Source organism: Schistocerca piceifrons, chromosome 1 (genome assembly GCF_021461385.2).
Source record: "Schistocerca piceifrons isolate TAMUIC-IGC-003096 chromosome 1, iqSchPice1.1, whole genome shotgun sequence".
In the NCBI taxonomy this organism is placed as follows: Eukaryota; Metazoa; Arthropoda; class Insecta; order Orthoptera; family Acrididae; genus Schistocerca; species Schistocerca piceifrons.
The window spans coordinates 554,048,595-554,069,231 of record NC_060138.1 but is presented as its reverse complement, the minus strand read 5'-3'; the positions used below and the strand labels follow the sequence as shown (position 1 = coordinate 554,069,231).

General features: G+C 41.3%; 1 protein-coding gene across 1 annotated transcript in view; it reads left to right on the top strand.

Annotated features, from left to right (window-relative positions):
* Positions 1–9,813, top strand: part of LOC124799275 (zwei Ig domain protein zig-8-like) — a 719,974-nt gene extending 710,161 nt beyond the window's left edge. Inside the window, exon 6 of the mRNA XM_047262848.1 lies at positions 7,196–9,813. Within this exon, the coding sequence (XP_047118804.1) occupies positions 7,196–7,305 (110 nt within the window). The 3' untranslated portion in view covers positions 7,306–9,813. The remainder of the gene's footprint in view (positions 1–7,195) is intronic.
* The last annotated feature ends 10,824 nt before the right edge of the window (positions 9,814–20,637 follow it).

Here is a 20,637-nt window from a genome sequence, read left to right as displayed (position 1 = left end):
ATAAAATGGCCTATAGCAGTAGCAAAAAACATAGAAATTTTTATACAAACATGTAACAAATTACTCAGAGGCAAAGATTCCCACAACTAATGCGCATAAATACAGATAATTCTGTTGAAACACCAGATGAACCTATGAATCCATCTACAATCCCTAAATTGTATAAAGCTTTGTAAAAGCTCAAAAGCTACAAAGCAAGTGAAGAAGATCAAATACTCGTAGGGCGTTGAAAATACTCGTATGCAATAGAACCTGTGAAGCCATCATTACAGCAATTGTTGTTGTGGTCTTCAGTCCTGAGACTGGTTTGAAGCAGCTCTCCATGCTACTCTATCCTGTGCAAGCTTCTTCATCTCCCAGTACCTGCTGCAGCCTACATCCTTCTGAATCTGCTTAGTGTATTCATCTCTTGGTCTCCCTCTACGATTTTTACCCTCCACCTTGCCCTCCAGTTCTAAATTGGGGTTCCTTGATGCCTCAGAACAGGTCCTTCCAACCGATCCCTTCTTCTAGTCGAGTTGTGCCACAAACTCCTCTTCTCCACAATTCTATTCAATACCTCATCATTAGTTATGTGATCCACCCATCTAATCTTCAGCATTCTTCTGTAGCATCACATTTCGAAAGCTTCTATTCTCTACTTGTCTAAATTATTTATCGTCCATGTTTCATTTCCATACATGGCTACACTCCATACAAATACTTTCAGAAACGACTTCCTGACACTTAAATCAATACTCGATGTTAACAAATTTTCTTCTTCAGAAGCGCTTTCCTAGCCATTGCCAGTCTACATTTTATATCCTCTCTACTTCGACCATCAACAGTTATTTTGCTCCCCAAATAGCAAAACTCCTTTATTACTTTAAGTGTCTCATTTCCTAATCTAATTCCCCCAGCATCACCTGATTTAATTCGATTACATTCCATTATCCTCGTTTTTCTTTTGTTGATGTTCATCTTATACCCACCTTTCAAGACACTGTCTATTCCATTCAACTGCTCTTCCAAGTCCTTTGCTGTCTCTGACAGAATTACAATGTCATCAGCGAACCTCAAAGTTTTTATTTCTTCTCCATGGATTTTAATACCTACTCCGGACTTTTCTTTTGTGTCCTTTACTGCTTGCTCAATATACAGATTAAATAGCATCGGGGAGAGGCTACAACCCTGTCTCAATCCCTTCCCAAACACTGCTTCCCTTTCATGTCCCTCGACTCTTATAACTGCCATCTGGTTTCTGTACAAATTGTAAATAGCCTTTCGCTCCCTGTATTTTACCCCTGCCACCTTCAGAATTTGAAAGAGAGTATTCCAGTCAACATTGTCAAAAGCTTTCTCTACAAATACTATAAACGTAGGTTTGACTTTCCGTAATCTTTCTTCTAAGATACGTCGTAGGGTCAGTATTGCCTCACGTGTTCCAACATTTCTACGGAATCCTAACTGACCTTCCCCTAGGTCGGGTTCTACCAGTTGTACCATTCGTCTGTAAAGAATTCGCGTTAGTATTTTGCAGCTGTGACTTATTAAACTGTGAGTTCGGTAATTTTCACATCTATCAACACCTGCTTTCTTTGGGTTGGAATGATTATATTCTTGAAGTCTGAGGGAATTTCGCCTGTCTCATACATCTTGCTCACCAGATGATAGAGTTTTGTCAGGACTGGCTCTCCCAAGGCCATCAGTAGTTCCAATGGAATGTTGTCTACTCCCGGGGCCTTGTTTCGACTTAGGTCTTTCAGTGCTCTGTCTAACTCTTCACACAGTATCATATCTCCCTTTCCATCTTCGTCTACCTCCTCTTCCATTTGCATAATATTGTCCTCAAGTACATCGCCCCTGTATAGACCTTCCATATACTCCTTCCACCTTTCTGCTTTCCCTTCTTTGCTTAGAACTGGGTTTCCATCTGAGCTCTTGATATTCATGCAAATGGTTCTCTTTTCTCCAAAGGTCTCTTTAATTTTCCTGTAGGCAGTATCTATCTTACCCCTCATGAGATAAGCCTCTACATCCTTACATTTGTTCTCTAGCCATCCCTGCTTAGCCATTTTGCACTTCCAGTTCATCTCATTTTGTAGACGTTTGTATTCCTTTTTGCCTGCTTCACACATTGCATTTTTGTATTTTCTCCTTTCGTCAATTAAATTCAGTTTCCCTTCTGTTACCCAATGATTTCTACTACCCCTCGTCTTTTTACCTACTTGATCCTCTGCTGCCTTCACTATTTCATTCCTCAAAGCTACCCATTGTTCTTCTACTGTATTTCTTTCCCCAATTCCGGTCAATTGTTCCCTTATGCTCTCCCTGAAACTCTGTAGAACCTCTGGTTCTTTCATTTTATCCAGGTCCCATCTCCTTAAATTCCCACCTTTTTGCAGTTTCTTCGGTTTTAGAGTACAGTTCATAACCAATAGATTGTGGCCAGAGTTCACATCTGCCCCTGGAAATGTCTTACAATTTAAAACCTGGTTCCTAAATCTCTGTCTTACCATTATATAATCAATCTGAAACCTTTTAGTATTCCAGGGTTCTTCCATGTATACAACCTTCTTTTTTGACTCTTGAGCCAAGTGTTAGGTATGGTTAAGTTACGATCTGTGCAAAATTCTACCAGGCGGCTTCCTCTTTCATTTCTTAGCCCCAATTCATATTCACCTACTACGTTTCCTTCTCTTCCTTTTCCTACTGTCGAATTCCAGTCACCCATGACTATTAAATTTTCGTCTCCCTTCACTACCTGAATAATTTCTTTTATCTCATGCATTTCATCAATTTTTCTTCATCATCTGCAGAGCTAGTTGGCATATAAACTTGTACTACTGTAGTAGGCGTGGGCTTCGTGTCTATCTTGGCCACAATAATGCGTTCATTATGCTGTTTGTAGTAGCTCACCTGCACTCCTTTTTTTTTATTCATTATTAAACCTACTCCTGAATTGCCCCTCTTTGATTTTGTATTTATATCCCTGTATTCACTTGACCAAAAGTAGTGTTCCTACTGCTACCGAACTTCACTAATTCCCACTATATCTAACTTTAACCTATCCAGCAATGTGTAATGAAAATTTGGAACAAAGGAGAACTTCTAGAAAATTGGACTATGTGCTCTATCCATTACTCAGAAACGAAAATAAATCGAATCGAGACAACTATATACAGATTGGATATCACATACAAAGTCATGGCAAGAATTTTAGACAATCGTTGTGAAGATCAGCTTGAACTAAAACTGGGAAAATACCAAGGAGGATTTAGACCCTAGAGAATCTGCCCAGAACAGATAATCGCTTTGAGCTTTGGAATGGATTACTACAAAAGAAAACAGAAACAACAAGATATAACCTTCGTAGACCTCAAATAAGCTTATGATTCTATCCACAGGTCTACAATGGTGATGTTAAGGAATTGAGACTCCATCTTAAATTATTAAAAGTGATAATCATAGTTCTAGCTAACACTAAATCTAAAGCTCAGAGGAGAAATATCTGAACCATTTACGAATAAAAGAGAGTTAAGACAGGGAGACGGTCTGTCACCATTTTTTTTCAATTGTGCTCTGGAGTAATGAAGGAATGACACAAGGAAAATCCTAAATACATAAGAATTGGAACCAAGAAACATCAAATAAACTTACATTGTTTTGGAGGCTCATATGACAGGTTAATAACATTCAAGTAGCCAAAAATCAAGCAACAAACGAACAATATATAGTACAAAAGAATAGGACACCACGTATCATTCGAAAAGACTGAGCTAATGGTAGCAGATCCACTAATAATTAACCATACAAAAGTATATTACAGGAAAACAAAAATAATGAAACAATTTAAATATCTAGGGGAAATTACAACATACGGCTTGGAGAGAGACTTGCAAGGCAAGAAAGAACTAACGGTAAAAGCTAAAAAATTAACTTGGTCTACAAGCAACGAAAACGCCTATCAGTCCAGACTAAATTAGAACGTTGCACGACAAGGGTTCAACAAGAGTTGACAAACAGATGTTAAACACTTTTCAAAGTTAACCAAAAAAGAAAGAATCGACAAAATCCTAAAAGTACAGATAAGAACAGCTAGAACACGTGCAAATGAGAAATATCAAAAAGATGGGCAATGGCTGATAGTGCCAAGTGTTTGGTCACATGATGACATCAAAAGTCAGATTACCAAGAAAAATCATAGAGAAATTATGAACATGAAGCAACATGTAGGATGGATAAAGGATATCATGGAATATATGAAATAGCTAGAATGATCCATGGACAACTTGAAAATCAAAACAGAAAATTTAAAGAAACTGAAAAACATAAAAATAAGATTTAAACCAGTAATAGACAAACGGCATACAAGATAAAGGATATTTACAGATGAGGAACGACAAAAAAGACCAGTAAAATGAAAAGGTAGTTCGCAATTCGGAATGAAAACTTACTGAAGAATGTGAACAGAAAAAAACCCGTTCCTTCGATTTAGATGCAACTCACTTATCCTCCAAAAGATCAAAGTACTGTTTTACGGAGACCGGATCATTTCTTGTCCAAACTGACCGAAGTTCCTGGATTAAATTCCACATATTGTAAATAAGAGTGTTACTTGAAGTTATGTGCCTGAGATAAGAAATTTACATTGTAAAAATGTACGTTCTTCTTTTTCAGTTCAGGAAGAGAGAGAAAAAGCAAAGAATATCGTAAGAAAAGTAGATGGCTTACACCACTGTTCGCCTCTACAGCCCTCCCTACAATCAGGAGATTCGATATCCTGCTCACGATAAACAAGCGTTCCAACTGGTTTTAATATTTACTGCGCTTCCCAGAATTACGATAATCTGACGTCGTGGTCCAGAGAAACAAACTCCGGAATTTGATGCTAATATTTTGTATAGATTTCTTTCTGATAGAAGTTGTCCTAACCTACTTGTGATGTTTCCTTGTAACAGCCCTCACATTGGTCCCTTGGTCACCTCTTCATCTTCTCTCCCAGAACATTAGTGCTTATTCTATATTATTTTATTGTTTGTTTTGTTCTTACTTGATCAAAATTCTGAGAAAAATATACTGCCTAGAAAATTTTATATTTCATCTGATCCTTCTTTATCCCCAGCCAGATGGTCAATTCCTTTTGTGAAGGCTACCCCCGTCGGAGGTTCGAGTCCTTCCTCGGTCAAGGGTGTGTGTGTTCCTGTAGCGTTAAGTTAGTTTGCCTTATATTAAGTAGTGTGTAAGCCTAGGGACCGATGATCTTAGCTGTTTGGTCCCCACAAGAACTTACCAACACCTTACGTGAACAATTGCCAATCCTGAAAATTTTATATTTCTTCTAATCCTACTGTATGCCCAACCAGGTGATTTACGCCTTACGTGAACATTTTCATTTGTAAACGTTTCTCCTCTGCTTTATATCCTATTTTCGATCAGTTGCGTGCCTATACTCCAGATTAATAGTAGTATGACATCTCTTTATATTAACTTCTTTTTCCTAACTTGCTATCGGTGCGGGGTGGTCCATAGGTGAGGAAGAACATTTCTAAAAGAAAAAAAAGGCAGAATAACAGAAATAGTAGTGTAGTTAAGGGGGGTGCCATGAAGCTATGAAACCAACATGGCGCCAATAATGGAAATCACCATTCTGCTTGCTACTCGTAAAAATTGTTCATGTCACGTATCAAACAATTCAAAATTACGACAGAGAAACAATGGTGCCTCAATTTGAGAGTCTCTTCTTTCGGCTAGCCACTGGTGACTCGCCCCTATAGCTGCGAAACTTGATGCCGTTAGCACAAAATGAACGCATTGCGCCCTGATATCAGAATAGAGGAGTACCTGTCATATCGCACAAGTTTTCTATCGACACCACCAAGACAGTCAGTAATAGCCCGCACTGTGAAGCTGAAATTTGTTGCAGAGCACCACGAAACTGTCTCTACCTCAGACAAAATGAGACCTTGAAATCGGGGGCGGCTCCGATTGAAGCAATATCAACTGCTGTTACGGAGATTTATGGCTCTGAACACTATGGGACTTAACAGCTGTTACGGAGTCGTTCAGTTAGAGAAACTGGGGTCAGCCGTACTTAAATTATTATGACAACTCCGGCCACGCAGAAATGGCACCTAAACAAAGTTCTCAAATGGGTCTCGGCAATATGGGACTTAACATCTGAGGTCATCAGTCCCCTAGACTTAGAACTATGTAAATGTAACTAACCTAAGGACATCATACACATCCATGCCCGAGGCAGGATTCGAAGCTGCGACCGTAGCAGCTGCGTGGTTCCGGTCTGAAGCGCCTAGAACCGCTCGGCCACCGCGGCCGCCTAAACAAACTGCAGATGTTACATCTCACCGAGGACGGTCCAGATTGCCACGTTCAGTTTCTAGAAGCTGCAGTGCAAGGCTTGCCAGAAACGACCGTTTTGCCATTGACGTACGTTTTAAGGCTGAAAGTCTGTGTGAACGAAGGATCACATGTACTCGTCAGATGCCAGCTTTCACTGGATGGACCCAACGAAGATAGTTGGCGCATCGAACGAGGCGGCGTGGAATATGATGTCCTCATATTGATGGGCAACTCTTCATGCGGCGTACAGTAACCAGTCCGTTATCAGTAGTTATCGGAAAAAGATGTGCCGACGTCTCATCAGTAAATATTTTCTTGAAAATGCTGAAATCACAGAAACATAAAATTAATCATTCAAATGTAACTTTGACAAGCTAACGTGAAAATCAGGCTTTTGTAAGATTCTCCGTGAGCTAAGGTGTATCTGTTAAGACTCTTGGGTTCCAAGAGAGTTATAGGGAGCTTCTCCCGAATGATTACTTAATGTATGAGAATGATCCTTCCTAATAAGACTTCAAAATATTTTCAAACGTAGTAATGTTATTTGTGTGATAGATGTTCTGTCCATGTGGCAACTAAAAATATAAATGAGTTCGAAATCACTCCCCATTCCCTCCTGCCTCCTTCTTGATTTAGGACACTCGTGGATTCCCCAATAGCAATTCAGATGACTTTCAAAAATCTTTACATGTGGCAACACTAAAATATTTTCTCGATCCTTTTTACTATGCTTATCCGCTTGGGTATGTTTCCTTTTGTCACGGCCTCTGATGCTGTAAGTAGCGTTCTCCCATTCTGCCTACTCGTAAATTCTGCAGTAGACAGCAGTGCAGCATCACATTTCTTCTGTTATCAGATCAGACGCCGGCCGCTATGCAACACAGCGACGCGTCACCCGAGCCACGTGGGCTGCACGTGCACGTGGTGCTACTGTTGTTGCTGTTGGCGGCCAGCGCTGTCTGCTAGCACCGACGGGACTACGGCGGAGACGGACTTGCTGACCACGCCTTCACTTTCATCGCCGCGGCCGAGGGCACTGCAGCGGGTTTCCACGATGCGTCCGATGTCCCGGTCACCGGAGGCAGAGCAGAGAATCTTCTGCCACTAACTTCTGCAACAGTGACCACGGTCCTAACATTGGCGGTGATATTTCGTCACTGTTGGTTGCTGTATCCATCACTGGCTCCAGAAAAGAGGACCTGAAGAATGTGATATTCGAGAGGCGAAATAATCGTCTGGTTTACACGTCGTTGTGATAAAGTGGAAATACATACAGCGAACATAAACGTAGTCAGATGACCTGTACCAAATTTGAGTATCGTTGTGTGCTGGGTAATGCGTAGTGAATACTGATTACCCTTCAATGTTTGATCAGGGAGGACTCTCACATACAAATGGTCGACATTGTCAGTTCGTCGACAAGAAGATGTCTTTTCTAGTGCTGATATTTGCAGATGTCGTAAATAGTGGACCTACTGAAGGGAAACATGGTTCTCAGTTTCAGTGGCCCACAGGCCGCACAGTGCTGACTTGGAAGATCAAGCCAAGTAAACGTGTGAAAGGTAACACCGTTAAACTTCTATTTCTCTAAATTAGAGGGAGGAATAATTGTTTCGGCGACTGCGAAGGACGTAAATGTCACCAAACCTTTGGTCATACACTTGCTCGAAAAAATCTGAGGACGTGTTAAAGTTTTAAATTGATGCACAGGAAAGGGAGCTATGGTTTTAGTTTCGTTGACCAACCAACCAGTGCATATTCACTTCAGTTGTGGCACACATTTATTACACAGTTGCCCACATTCAGTAAAAAACATGAAATGTAGACGAATATCTTAAAGAATCAGATTTCAGTCAAAGTAAGATAAAAGAAAGGTGCCCAAACTGTCAACTTTCGATCCTGTGTCTCCGTTTACTAATTTCAGAGCTATTTTCTTGTTTCTTTCCACATTTGACATTCTATATTTGTTCTGTAGAAACGGTATCGCATTCAAAAATGTGCAGTGCCGAAATATCTGAAAGAAACGATTTACCACTATCTTCACATCAGTGAAATGGTGACACTTGGTATCATGTTGAGTAATTCGCAAGAATAATACGTCATGACTGCGTTGATTTTTCATATGTCTTCAAAATTTGTGTTTATTGGGGGAATTAGGATTTGTAATAGCGCATCGATGGTAATTCCACGAAAGCATCTAAGCGGAGAAATTTTAAAGGTTGTGCGAGACGCAAAGAAACTTTGGGACCATGTACCAAATACAAATAGTATCAATCCTGATTATATTCAATTCATATCCAGAAAGGATGACGTAATCTAGCAAAGACTGAAATCACCTTGTCATAGCAACGCATACCACGAGGAAACTGAGTGTCAAACAAGACGTTTTCAAGCAGGATAAGGATTAATGCTTGTTGCAAAAAGTGAATGAAAATAACGAAAACATGTTTATTGCTAGTTCAGACATTCATGTGTCTACTTAGCGCAAATATCCGACATTTTTGTTGTTAGAATGGACAGTTATACGGCGCAGCACATAGGTAAAAGACACAGATTGATTTCTGTAGGTATTTAATCCTTACGGTTCAATTAGTCCCGAAGTAACAGAAAAATGGACAGAAATTTTGAGATTGCCAGTTACAGAATCAGGAACAGTGCTACGTCCTGTGCAGATCATCTTGCGTAGGAATTTAGAGGTAAACCTGTCATTACTTTTATTTCGGCTTTTCTTTTTTCACGTTAATATTACACAAAAAAAATTAAGTTTTGCCAACTTTGCATGAATATTCTCATATCCGCTGTTTGACCACGTCCTCATGTATATAACAGTTCACTGAAAATACCGATGTTTGTTCTTAGTTATGGACATAGCTTTAGTTGTCAAGCAGCATCGGCAGTTGATAGAGCCATTCCGTATTAGGAGGGAAATCTTAGCGAATGGATTTCTTTAATACTGGAGTTTCAAGGCACAAAAAAATATCTAAGCTCATCAAGAAAGGGTTAAAGATGTCCCGATCTGTTCCTCTGGATTCAACTTTCCCTGCAGAATGGTGTTTCCATTGTGACAAGTGACTTTGTGAGTGGTGCAGCGAAAGTGAAAACCTGTGCATCTCATCAAAACTTAATTCGAATGTTAATGTGTATTATTCAAACAACGTCCGTTGGACTTTGTCTTTTTAAAAGATATATGACTATATTTATGAACTAAAATCGTATGAAATATATTGAAATTTAATTATTTCTTTTTTTCATAACATTACGTTACTTCTTACATGCGTATGTATTCAACGAGAGATATTCCTGTGGATAGTTCTCTGAGGCCGTGCCTAGTGTGGGAGACTGGACACGCCATTGTATCCACCCTGGTTCGTGGTTTCGTCTAGTACAACGTTTCAGCCATCGAAGGAAAGTAGTACATCTCTTTTAGTGACTTTGTGGACTGTAGTGAACGTGAGACATTAAATTATTTTTGTATCAATTATGGAGTGTAACACCTTTTTAAAACCTTACATAACACACATTGTATTTCATTGATTTTGAAAAAAGGTAATGGACTGAATATGCAACATCTTTCATACTTTAGCCTTATCACTCATGGGTTGTAATAGGGAAATCAGTCGAAGTAATATTGTTTTCCTTTGATCTCGGTATGTAAATGCGTCATTTTTTTATTGTTTGGAAGCTGCGGAACACCTTTTTAGCTGTTTACATAAAAGCCGGAATCGATGTTACCTCTAAGTAGTACGAGTAACTCTCAGTCACACGTAATATTAATCAGTTGCTTTTGGTGCTGGCAGTTGCGTACAGCAGTCTGCCCAAATGTAAAGTTAGAGACACTCATTCACTCATTCTTCAATTGAATAACACTTCCATTCTCCTTATATTTCGAAAAAAAACTTGGGTCATGTAATTTAACTGACGAAATAAATGTTGTTACGTGTTAATTACTTGTTAAGAACAAAACGAAAGTATCGCACTACTAAAATACACTACTGTTTGTAAAACGTGAAGCACTCAGAAGCAATACTCTGCAACATACCAAGAAAAGAGCCCGTGTAGAACAGCGGAATCAAAACAAGTGATTCAAGCAGGAGACAGGCAGTTTTCACATAGGCCCAACAGCGCCGGACAGGTCAAAGTTACGAAATGCTCACTCGATGTGCAGCCGTCGTATGAATAGGAAAGGTGTAACCAAGTGCCATTATGCCTTGATGAAATGACAGTGTGGGATATAGACATTTGAGTGCGTTCGAACGGGGCAGAAAGATTTTCGGGGATGCGTGTCAGCAGGGCACGCTGCTTCTTCATTGAAGCGTATGTGGAACCGGTAGGGAGAAGAGGCCGTACGACGCAGTGCCGATAGCCGCGGTGAATGGCCGCACGGTTTCAGGCGCCTTGTCACGGACAGCGCGGCCCCTCCCGCCTGAAGGTCGAGTCCCCCCTGGGGCACCAGTGTATGTGTTGTCCTTAGAATGAGTTAGTTTCAGTAGTGTGTAAGTCTAGGGACCTATGACCTCAGCAATTTGGTCCCTTAGGAATTCACACACATTTGAACATTTTGCAGCGCCGACAGGATACTGCACGACACAACGTGTGGACGCTGGATTGGATTCTTTGGGGGAAGAGACCACACAGCGAGGTCATTGGTCTCATCGGATTAGGGAAGGACGGGGAGGAAGTCGGCCGTGCCCTTTTAAAGGAACCATCTCGACATTTGCCTGGAGCGATTTAGGGAAATCACGGAAAACCTAAATCAGGATGGCCGGACGCGGGATTGAACAGTCGTCCTCCCGAATGCGAGTCCAGTGTGCTAACCACTGCGCTATCTCGCTCGGTCAAGGCGAGGAGAGTGCGAGATGACCGCCATCTTCTCTACTTGGCCGAAACGGACAGAATAGCATCGTCCACAGTGTTGGCGCGACGTTGAGGCACTGCAACAAGTGAGGACATGTGTGCGTCAGCGGTTCGACGCCTTTCCCTGCGAGCTGGACTGGTGGCACGCATGCTGTAACGTTGCTTTCCATTTGTCATAACCCACAACCACCGCAATGGGCACGTAAACTCCGACACTGCCTCGCTCTGTGGAAATATGTTGTGTTTTCGGACGTGTTATGCTTCAACTTGCCCTATAGTCATGGCCGAATACACGTCCGATGCAGCCGTGGTGAACGCAATCGGGCAGGCTATTTTGTTGAGCGGCATAGCGGACAAACTCCAAATGTGATAGTTTGGGGCACCATTGCCTATACCATGCGATCTCGACCCTTCTACGCCTTCAGAGTAATCTGAATAGCTACTGCTACTTCGGGGACATTTTAATGCTCGAGACAATGCTCCCCCTCCAGGCCGTTCCACATGTCATATTTCAGCACGATAGCACTTGGCCGCGTGTTTAGAGGATTATAGAAGTCGCTTCCATAGATCGGCTGGTACCACGCTTCCCTGGCCTACCTCTTCACATTTGATAGTACGGCACGTCGCCCATCGGTCGCGTCTGGAAAATGGTTGGTCGGGAACTTGTTAGTTTAGATCTTTCTGCAGCCACAGCTGCGTCGACGAGAATTCCCCAGCAGTATATTCAGGCGCTTTTTGCTTTCTTGCTACGACGTCTAGCGGCTCTGATTGTAGCACGCGGTGGCGCTACTTCGTAATCAATTTACCCAGTCATAGAAGAACTACAGGTCTGTAAATCTAATTATTTTTGTAGTGTCATGCCCGTAATCGGTCGAATAAATTTGATTGCGATCACATATCCCGTTCTTGACGTTTCACTTTCCCAAGAGAGGAGGTGTTAGATCAACTCGAAACTGAAGAAACGACGTGTATAAGGTGGTAGACCGGTATTTAGATAAAGTTGGGTTCAGATCGTAGCCTTGATTTTTATAAGTGCTCTCAGGCCAATCTCGGGATTGTTCGCGCAATAAGGTCACAGCAATTAGCGTTCCCATTCTTTTCCAATTAACTAAGTCTTTCTCCCTAATGATCTCGATGTCGACTGGACACTAACCGCACTTATGAGCAGCACCTGACACACTCGACTCAGAAGAAAGGTGTCGCGAAGTCTGCTGACCACGAACTATAAGCGTTTACCTTTCTTTCCTTCACGAAGGGTTGATAAGGGTACCTTGTAGGTCGAGCGCAGTACACACTGCAGTGCACTAGTGATTCCGACATGAGGAGCAAAACACGCGTCTCATTTCACACACCTCAAAATTTAACTGTATCATTTTGCAAAAATGAACAAAAATTTTTATTCATATTTCTCTACTCGAATGAAAGCAGACGAGAAAGAATGCACAGATGGCGATAGACCAGGGGTTTACCGTATCCCATGAAGTATACGCAATATTTTTACATGTTTTTCAAGAAGTTGCTATTATAAACTGCTTTTAGTTACGCATAATTTCCAGTGTTACGTAAGATCTACTAAAGTTTACGGCGATATGAACCATTGAGACAAAATTACGGCGCATACTAGTGGGCCATAACTATGGCAATATGTGTGAACGCTTATGTTATGTTTATGTTGTTAGAGGCATCACATACTGGAGGTAACATATTTACGTACTGTGCGATGTTTACACTGGCGTCTTTAATGCTACCTGAGAAATTGTTTCTGAATTGATTCACTATCGCAGCCCACGAGTGACTTCCTTTTTTCACTAATAACAACACATTGACGAACAGCGAACTTGTCGAGACTGACTGCGTAAGTATGTAACTTTTCGCTATTGTCTCCTTGTTCTTCTTCGAAATGGAGATCTTTATTAAACTTGCTGATCCATTCTAAAATGATGGGTATATTTTGTTTCTCAAAAATTTTAACCGATTCATATTGAACCCATTTAGCAAAATAGGCAACAAAGAAAAATTGTACAGACTTTGTTGATGCTATGGTGGATATATTTTTTTTTATTTCGAAAATATGCTAGCAATAACTATGATGAACTTCAGTGGATTACTCTGCGAGATGCAATTTTAATATTGAATGTACGAAGCTGTAACCCCATTCAAAATTATTCTCTCGACTGTTGTCTGTCAACTGGAGTACAGACATTAATAGGCGAGTTTCTCTCGAAACATACATAGCCGTAGCCGCCGACACATGCAGCGGCGCTCGAGAAGAGGTACCTGGTTCGAATCCTGGTGGTAGAAGGAGAGTCGTCGCAAGCAGTTGGCCGACATGACTGCGGTGGGATGGGTTGGGGTTAGAAAGGTATTGCTGCAAAGTTGCTGGTAACGAGATAGTGCGTCAGTCTGATATAACAAACTTTTACTTCAGTGTTCATGCGGCAATGTTGCCGCACGAGGGCGTTAAATTCGGTAGCCCCATTGTACTATTCAAGAGCACTTGGTCCTAAGACGATGTGACACCCACTCCATTCTGTTTAATCGCCATCAGCAATAAGTGCCGTGACACTAAAACTCTACACGCACTAATTGCAAGTCACTTTACATTTACTCTAAGTAAGAAACAACTCTCACATTGCAAGAAGGGATGGTGCTGTTGTGCGCTAAAAAGGGAAACTCCGCACCTCAATGCCATCGGATTTAGTGGTGAGATGATCCAGTGGATAGACCGTCAAAATCTGCACACAGATAAGGCTCGAAAAAAGGGAAATGGAGTACTTAATTGTGAAAAAAGTAGAAAACTCGAAAGAGCGAATTGCACAACTCAAGATATTGAACATCGAGCTAATGTGAATACCTGCGGCGTCGTAATTATGTGATATCGGTGTTCAAACCTCCCTCGTGTTCAATATTTTTTCCCAAAAAATTAGGAAATGTCCATTGGGTCATTGGCGTGTCTGTTCGCTGTGTTTAAAATTGTGTCTATGTAGTGGTGTACCGTCCGTTTGCAACAGCGAGGTGTAAGGAAGGGACCTACAGACATACTTACCTTCTATTTGTCCTAAATAAGTACCATATGACTCTTGCATTTCATTTTGGAACTTTTGACTCATGAATTGCTTTGTTGTAAAGTAACCACATCCCATTATTTGTTGTTTTCAATTCTGTGAGAGGGCTATGCGACATGTCACCTGCTCTCACTAATCACCATGCCATAGTAAAAGTCTTACCACATGAGTCATATCCTGTAACCAATGTACACAATGTACAATATTACAATTGGCAGGACTACGGAAGAAGAACAGAGACGTCAGTAACCTGACGGAAATTTTATGATTTTGTGAGTAAAATAATGGATCACGAGGGAGATTTGAAATTGGATCTCCCACTTTGCTGTCCAACACAACCACGACGCCATGATTTTTATAATACGCTCGTTGTTACACATCTTGAGCTCGGACTATTCTTTGTTTCTGTTTTGCTTCTTTTTCCACAGTTCAGTACAGTGGCGGCTGCTATATAAGAGCACAAGGGCATGTGAACACCCTAACTAGCCACATCTTGTGGAGTTATTGGTTAATTTTCTTTCAATGCCGTTAAAACGTAGATTCTGCAGTCTGAAAGATACGGCACTTAAACCTACGGCGCTGCTGCTTCTCTAGACTCCGTGAAACTTGGCATCAGGGGCGCGAGCACACCAACACCTGTGTGCGTTTTAAGGAGCTTTTGCGCATGCGGTAATCGCGCGATGTAATTGCCTTACGAGCCAAATACATACGGATTTGATACACAACGTGTATGGTTCACGATGAGCACAAATAGCCTTTGTCACTCAACAAGAAGTTTATCTCAGTGCCTCCAGGTGGTAGCAAACTGCGGTAGACTGTTATGCCCATTCGCTCGAATAAATCCTGCTAGATGATATCACCCTCCTCAGATCTGCTGAATAGAATTGTATCGGACGTCAGTATATGTTAAAGTTGTACTGACAGTAAACCTATTTTGGGGTTTCTGAACGAATTAAGCAATGAATTTTATTTTACAGTAATCCACTTGAGGCGATGAGAATCATAATGGTCTAAAACACATCACCGTCGATTGTAGCATTTTCTCATGCTTGTGATATATGTTGATATTATGATGAGTGGGGTTTATCCGTGCTGTAGCCCACACTGTATACATGAAGATTCACGAAAAGCTGTTATAACTGGTATTCACTTACATGTGGCATCGACGGCGGTGTGCTTTAGGTCGTTACGGATCTCAGCGCCTCATTTGTGTTGTAGTACAGTGATCATGTTGCTAGACATTTCTACTTCAGTTCAATCAGTTTCAAAAATAGCACTTTGCATTTGGAGTTGATTGGTTACTATGCGGGTACGACTTTCGTGTGCAGTGTAAACGTGAACTTAGTTAAATCTATTTTAAATGCAAACAGAAAACTATAGCTGTGAGGACAGGTCGTGAGTCGTGCTTGGGTAGCTCAGTCGGTAGAGCACTTGCCAGCAAGTTTCATATCGGTGCACACTCCGCTGCAGAATGAAAATCTCATTCTGAAAACAGAAAAGTAAATTACCGGGGAAAGTTAGCTGCAATGAAACTAGGGCCTCCGAAACCAGATCGTATGATTGAGAGAGTGACGAAATCAAGTAAGCGTGGCTACCAGCGAACATTTACCAAGGAAGTGTAGAGTTATTACACGCTGTTTTGTGGGTGCAGCCTAGGAATATATGATTTTCAGCACGGAAGTAAATTCGTGAACTAGTACATCTGTTAGGGATCTTGTACGTTTCTTCGAGAAAATGAAAAGCAAAAAACTCCCAAATCCACAACAATTAGGAATGGAGAGTTGAGAAAGCTTTCACATTATTTCATTATTGCCCTAAACTTTGCTTAATTATGTACAAAACAACGAAATTCCACAAAAACAATTCTTTCATCAGATAATGTATGCATCTTATTATTATTTTATTATTATTGCTATAACTTTGTTATTATTATTGGCAGTGGCTGCAGTTGTACTTTTGATAAGCATAACTGTTACATAATAGATGCTATTAATTTCACACTGTCATATTGATCTGAATCTAAAAATTTGTGAACTCCCAGAATGTACACTCACTAGCCACCACTGGCTCAGTACACTTTCTTCCTGTTTCCATGCTTGATCTGTGTTCAGTTTTTGACGGGCTATCCACTACGCCATTTTATCACTAAACCTAAGGGGGACGCGGTGGAAAGTTGCTATTCAGATAGACCTTTCCCAACCAGCAATGCTGTAACGTATCTTTCCCTTCTGGTGGATAAAAGTGAGAGATATATTAAAATTTTGATTAAAAGGTGTAATGCGTGGGTAAAGGCTGCTCTTGTTTCTCAAAAAGTCAATGTAATACAGAGACTGCTTATTGCACCTGATGCGTAGTGTCTGTTAGTTGTAAATCACATCACTTCTACAGTCTCTCATTTTACATATCTGTACACTTTGTGATATAGGAGACTGTTACAGGTTGACGGTTTCTCTAAAAAGTAATAAAACATAAAATATCTTTTTAAATGGTACACTTTACTGCCGTACCAAATTACTTACTTACAACATTGCCGCTGTCGCAATTGACCTTCGGGACAGCAATACACATCAGCTGTAGTTGCCTTCTTCGATGAATTAATCTGAAAAGTTGGCTCATAGTGAAAAAGTGGAGTCGTTCTTCGTAGAAATAAACAACAGATTTTTTCCACTTGTCTAAATCCTTCACTTGTTGTACTGAGTCTTCGTTACGTTTTATATCAGTGATTCGCAACTTTTTAGTATATGAGAGCACATTCTACAACACCGCACCGACAGCAGACGTCGTTTACGTTTTTAAGGTAAGTTTGTAAGAGTACATAGATAATGACAAAGATATTACACGAGAAAATAATTCTAAAAGCATATTTTCAATACATAAAATGCCTTAGTTATATTGGTGTATAAAACTGAAATACAATGCCGGAAAAAATTAGTACACCTGGAAAGACGGTTTCGATTCTGATCCAATGATGACATACGACAGCTGGTGGATGATAAATGTATTGATAATGGTTTAAACGTCGTTCGCCATCAGATAGCTTAGTGGCATATCCGCCAGAGCGCCATCTGTCTACCTTTTAATACAGAATGCTCACCGCCAGAAAGCTGTGTGGTGCGTGTGAAGTGAGCAGGCATCCAAGCCCCGGAGACCCACTCGTGCTACCGACAGATAACTAAGCAGAATTTGAAAGGTGTCGAACTGTTTCCTGTGGCGAGATGGTCCTTTCAGAGAATTACCACACAAGTTGGGCGCGTTGCGTCAGCTGTACGACGACGCTGGTGTCAGTGATCACGTGAACATTGCCACACTGGTAAACGACGTCTGGACTTCCACGCCGCACGTAAGTCCGTCAGAATGTCGTAATGTAGGGGCAGCGTTAGCAGATCGCATACCTACTGCACTACACATAAGATGGCTATGGATACGCACACCTCTAGCCCGTATTTCACTCACGACGTACAGTCAGTCGACCTCTTGTAAGATGGAACGGCGGATCTTGGTCTTCAGCGATGAAAGCAGATTCTACCTGCAAAAGATTGTCGGTTGCGCGTACGACGTAGACCTGGTGGCTGCTATCTCCTGGAGCACATTCATACAAGACTCACAGGCCCAATCCCAGCCGGTATGGGCTAGAGCGCGATAAGCTACAACTCTCTTATACCTTTGTCGTTTCTGGAGAGCCCAGCGCTCGGTTCGTGCAGAATGTTGTCTTTCTCCTTTTTTGCAGCTGGAAGTGATGAGTTGTTTCAACAGGATAATGCTCATTCACACACTGTCCGTGAAACTCAACGTGCTATACAAGACGTGCAGCAATTTCCCCCGGCCAGCACGATCTCCGGTCTTGTCTCCAATCGAGCAGATATGGGATACGATAGGACGAGAAGTGACTCTTGCGACTCGTCAACCAACAGCTCTTACAGAAACTCGTGAGCACGTAGAGAAGGCAAGGCATAACGTATCCCAGCACAGTATTCGACGTGTGTACGATCGTGTGGATGCTAGATTCAGCACCAGCATTGCTGCCCATGGGGGCTACATTACGTAGTAATCTGAGTGATGACGCATGGGTCGATGCCAGGCAACTCGGATCCAGTTGTGCTGTTGATCTGTAAAAGTAATAATTTAATGTACCAGGTGATCAAAAAGTCAGTATTAATTTGAAACCTGAATAAATCATGGAATAATGTAGATAAAGAGGTACAAATTGACACACATGCGGCCGGCCGAAGTGGCCGTGCGGTTAAAGGCGCTGCAGTCTGGAACCGCAAGACCGCTACGGTCGCAAGTTCGAATCCTGCCTAGGGCATGGATGTTTGTGATGCCCTTAGGTTAGTTACGTTTAACTAATTCTAAGCTCTAGGGGACTAATGACCTCAGCAGTTGAGTCCCATAGTGCTCAGAGCCATTTGACACACATGCTTGGAATGACATGGGGTTTTATAACAACCAAAAAAAATACAAAAGTTCAAAAAATGTCCAACAGATGGCGCTTCATCTGATCAGAATATCAATAATTAGCATAACAAAGTAAGACAAAGCAAAGATGATGTTCTTTACAGGAAATGCTCAATATGTCCACCACCATTCCTCAACAATAGCTACAGTCGAGGAATAATGTTGTGAACAGCACTGTAAAGCATGTCTGGAGCTATGGTGAGGCATTGGCGTCGGATGTTGTCTTTCAGCATCCCTAGAGATGTCGGTCGATCACGATACACTTGCGACTTCAGGTAACCCCAAAGCCAATAATTGCACGGACTGAGGTCTGGGGACCTGGGAGGCCAAGCATGACGAAAGTGGCGGCTCATCACACGGTCATCACCAAACGACGCAAGAGATCTTTCACGCGTCTAGCAATATGGGGTGGTTCTAATAAAACCCCATGTCATTCCAAGCATGTCTGTCAAAATTTACCTCTCTATCTACATTATACCGTAGTTTATTAAGTTTTCAAATTTATACTGACTTTTTGATCACCCGGTACTCAATATGCACTGTTGCAACAATAAATATTGAGAGAACTGAAAAATCCTAAAAGGGTGTACGATTTTTTTCTGGCAGTGTAAATTAGTAACACGTACCAAAACTGTGTATAAAAATAACTCTAAGGAATTTTAATCTCAAACTCAGTATGTGACACTACACTGTATTCGTCACTGCATCATAGCTGAAAAGTATGAAGGTACTTCTGCTCTGTAGCCCCCCAGGATGATCCTATGTATGCGCAATCGACACATAAAAAGAAATTGAACATACGTAGCGTGAGAGAGCGCGCTACGAAATATTTGGAGAGCAGTCGTACGGACATATTCGAGCCACCGTTGTAGATAGTACTCGATCGAAAGTTCATTACTTACAAGTGTATTACCAGATACCGGCACACGACAAGCAGACAGTGGGTATGAAGTGGAAAAAGAGCAATACAGCGCATACTTCGCTGTCAACGTAGTAGAGAAGGACAGCAGGGGCTGAGGTGCACTGTCCACTTCTTGTCCTTATCTTTGAAAACAATAAAGGAAAAACACGTAAGTAACATCCAAAGGTCAAACTATGTTTCAAATTTTAGTCGAAACTAATCGTGGCATACAGTGGCGGGCATTTGTAAATCGATCGCCCGTTTTAGATGCACTAACAAACATCGCTACCAGAGTACACTCTGAATTGTGCTACTGAAAATCGACTCTCTTTTAGGCCAGTGTAGAAAAATATTTTATGCCCACGAAGTTTTTAAATAAACAGATCGTTCTGGTTCTTAGCCTGCTTCTGTAGCTGCCTCTGTAGAAATGAAATTGGCAGCAATACGTGACACGAGAAACAAGGAGCTGCAGATGTTCCCATTCCCGCTATAAGATTGTGGGCAAGAATTCTGTACTGTCGCCATTGAAGTAAAATCTAAAAGGGAATTATGCCAGTACTTTCCGAGGACCATTTGATGTTCTGAAAAGTGAGCGCTGATATAATGAAACTTATTCAAACGATTGTTTCGGTTACTAGTCTTCAAGGCCTATTGCACATACATAGTTCGTACATACACAGTACGTACATATTTTGGAGGGACGCATTTAGTCTGAAACTCAAAACCGATGATCTCTCATTATGGAAATAAGGATGTTAAACGTCAGCAAGCTGGGTGTCAGTATGCTATGGTAGATATCAATGATGGAAGGTCATTGGATTCTGCAACAGTGTAAGTGTGTTAATGACAGGCCGACGCATTCTACTTCAGTGGAATAGTGCAGTTCATGCTGTCTTTCTATTCCATTCCTTCATTCCTTACCACAACAATATAGGCTCACAATGTTATAAGCGCCCTTTAACAGCCTTCAGTAGTCTACGACTATTCACATGGAGCATTTTGGTAAGTAAAGGAATGCCACGA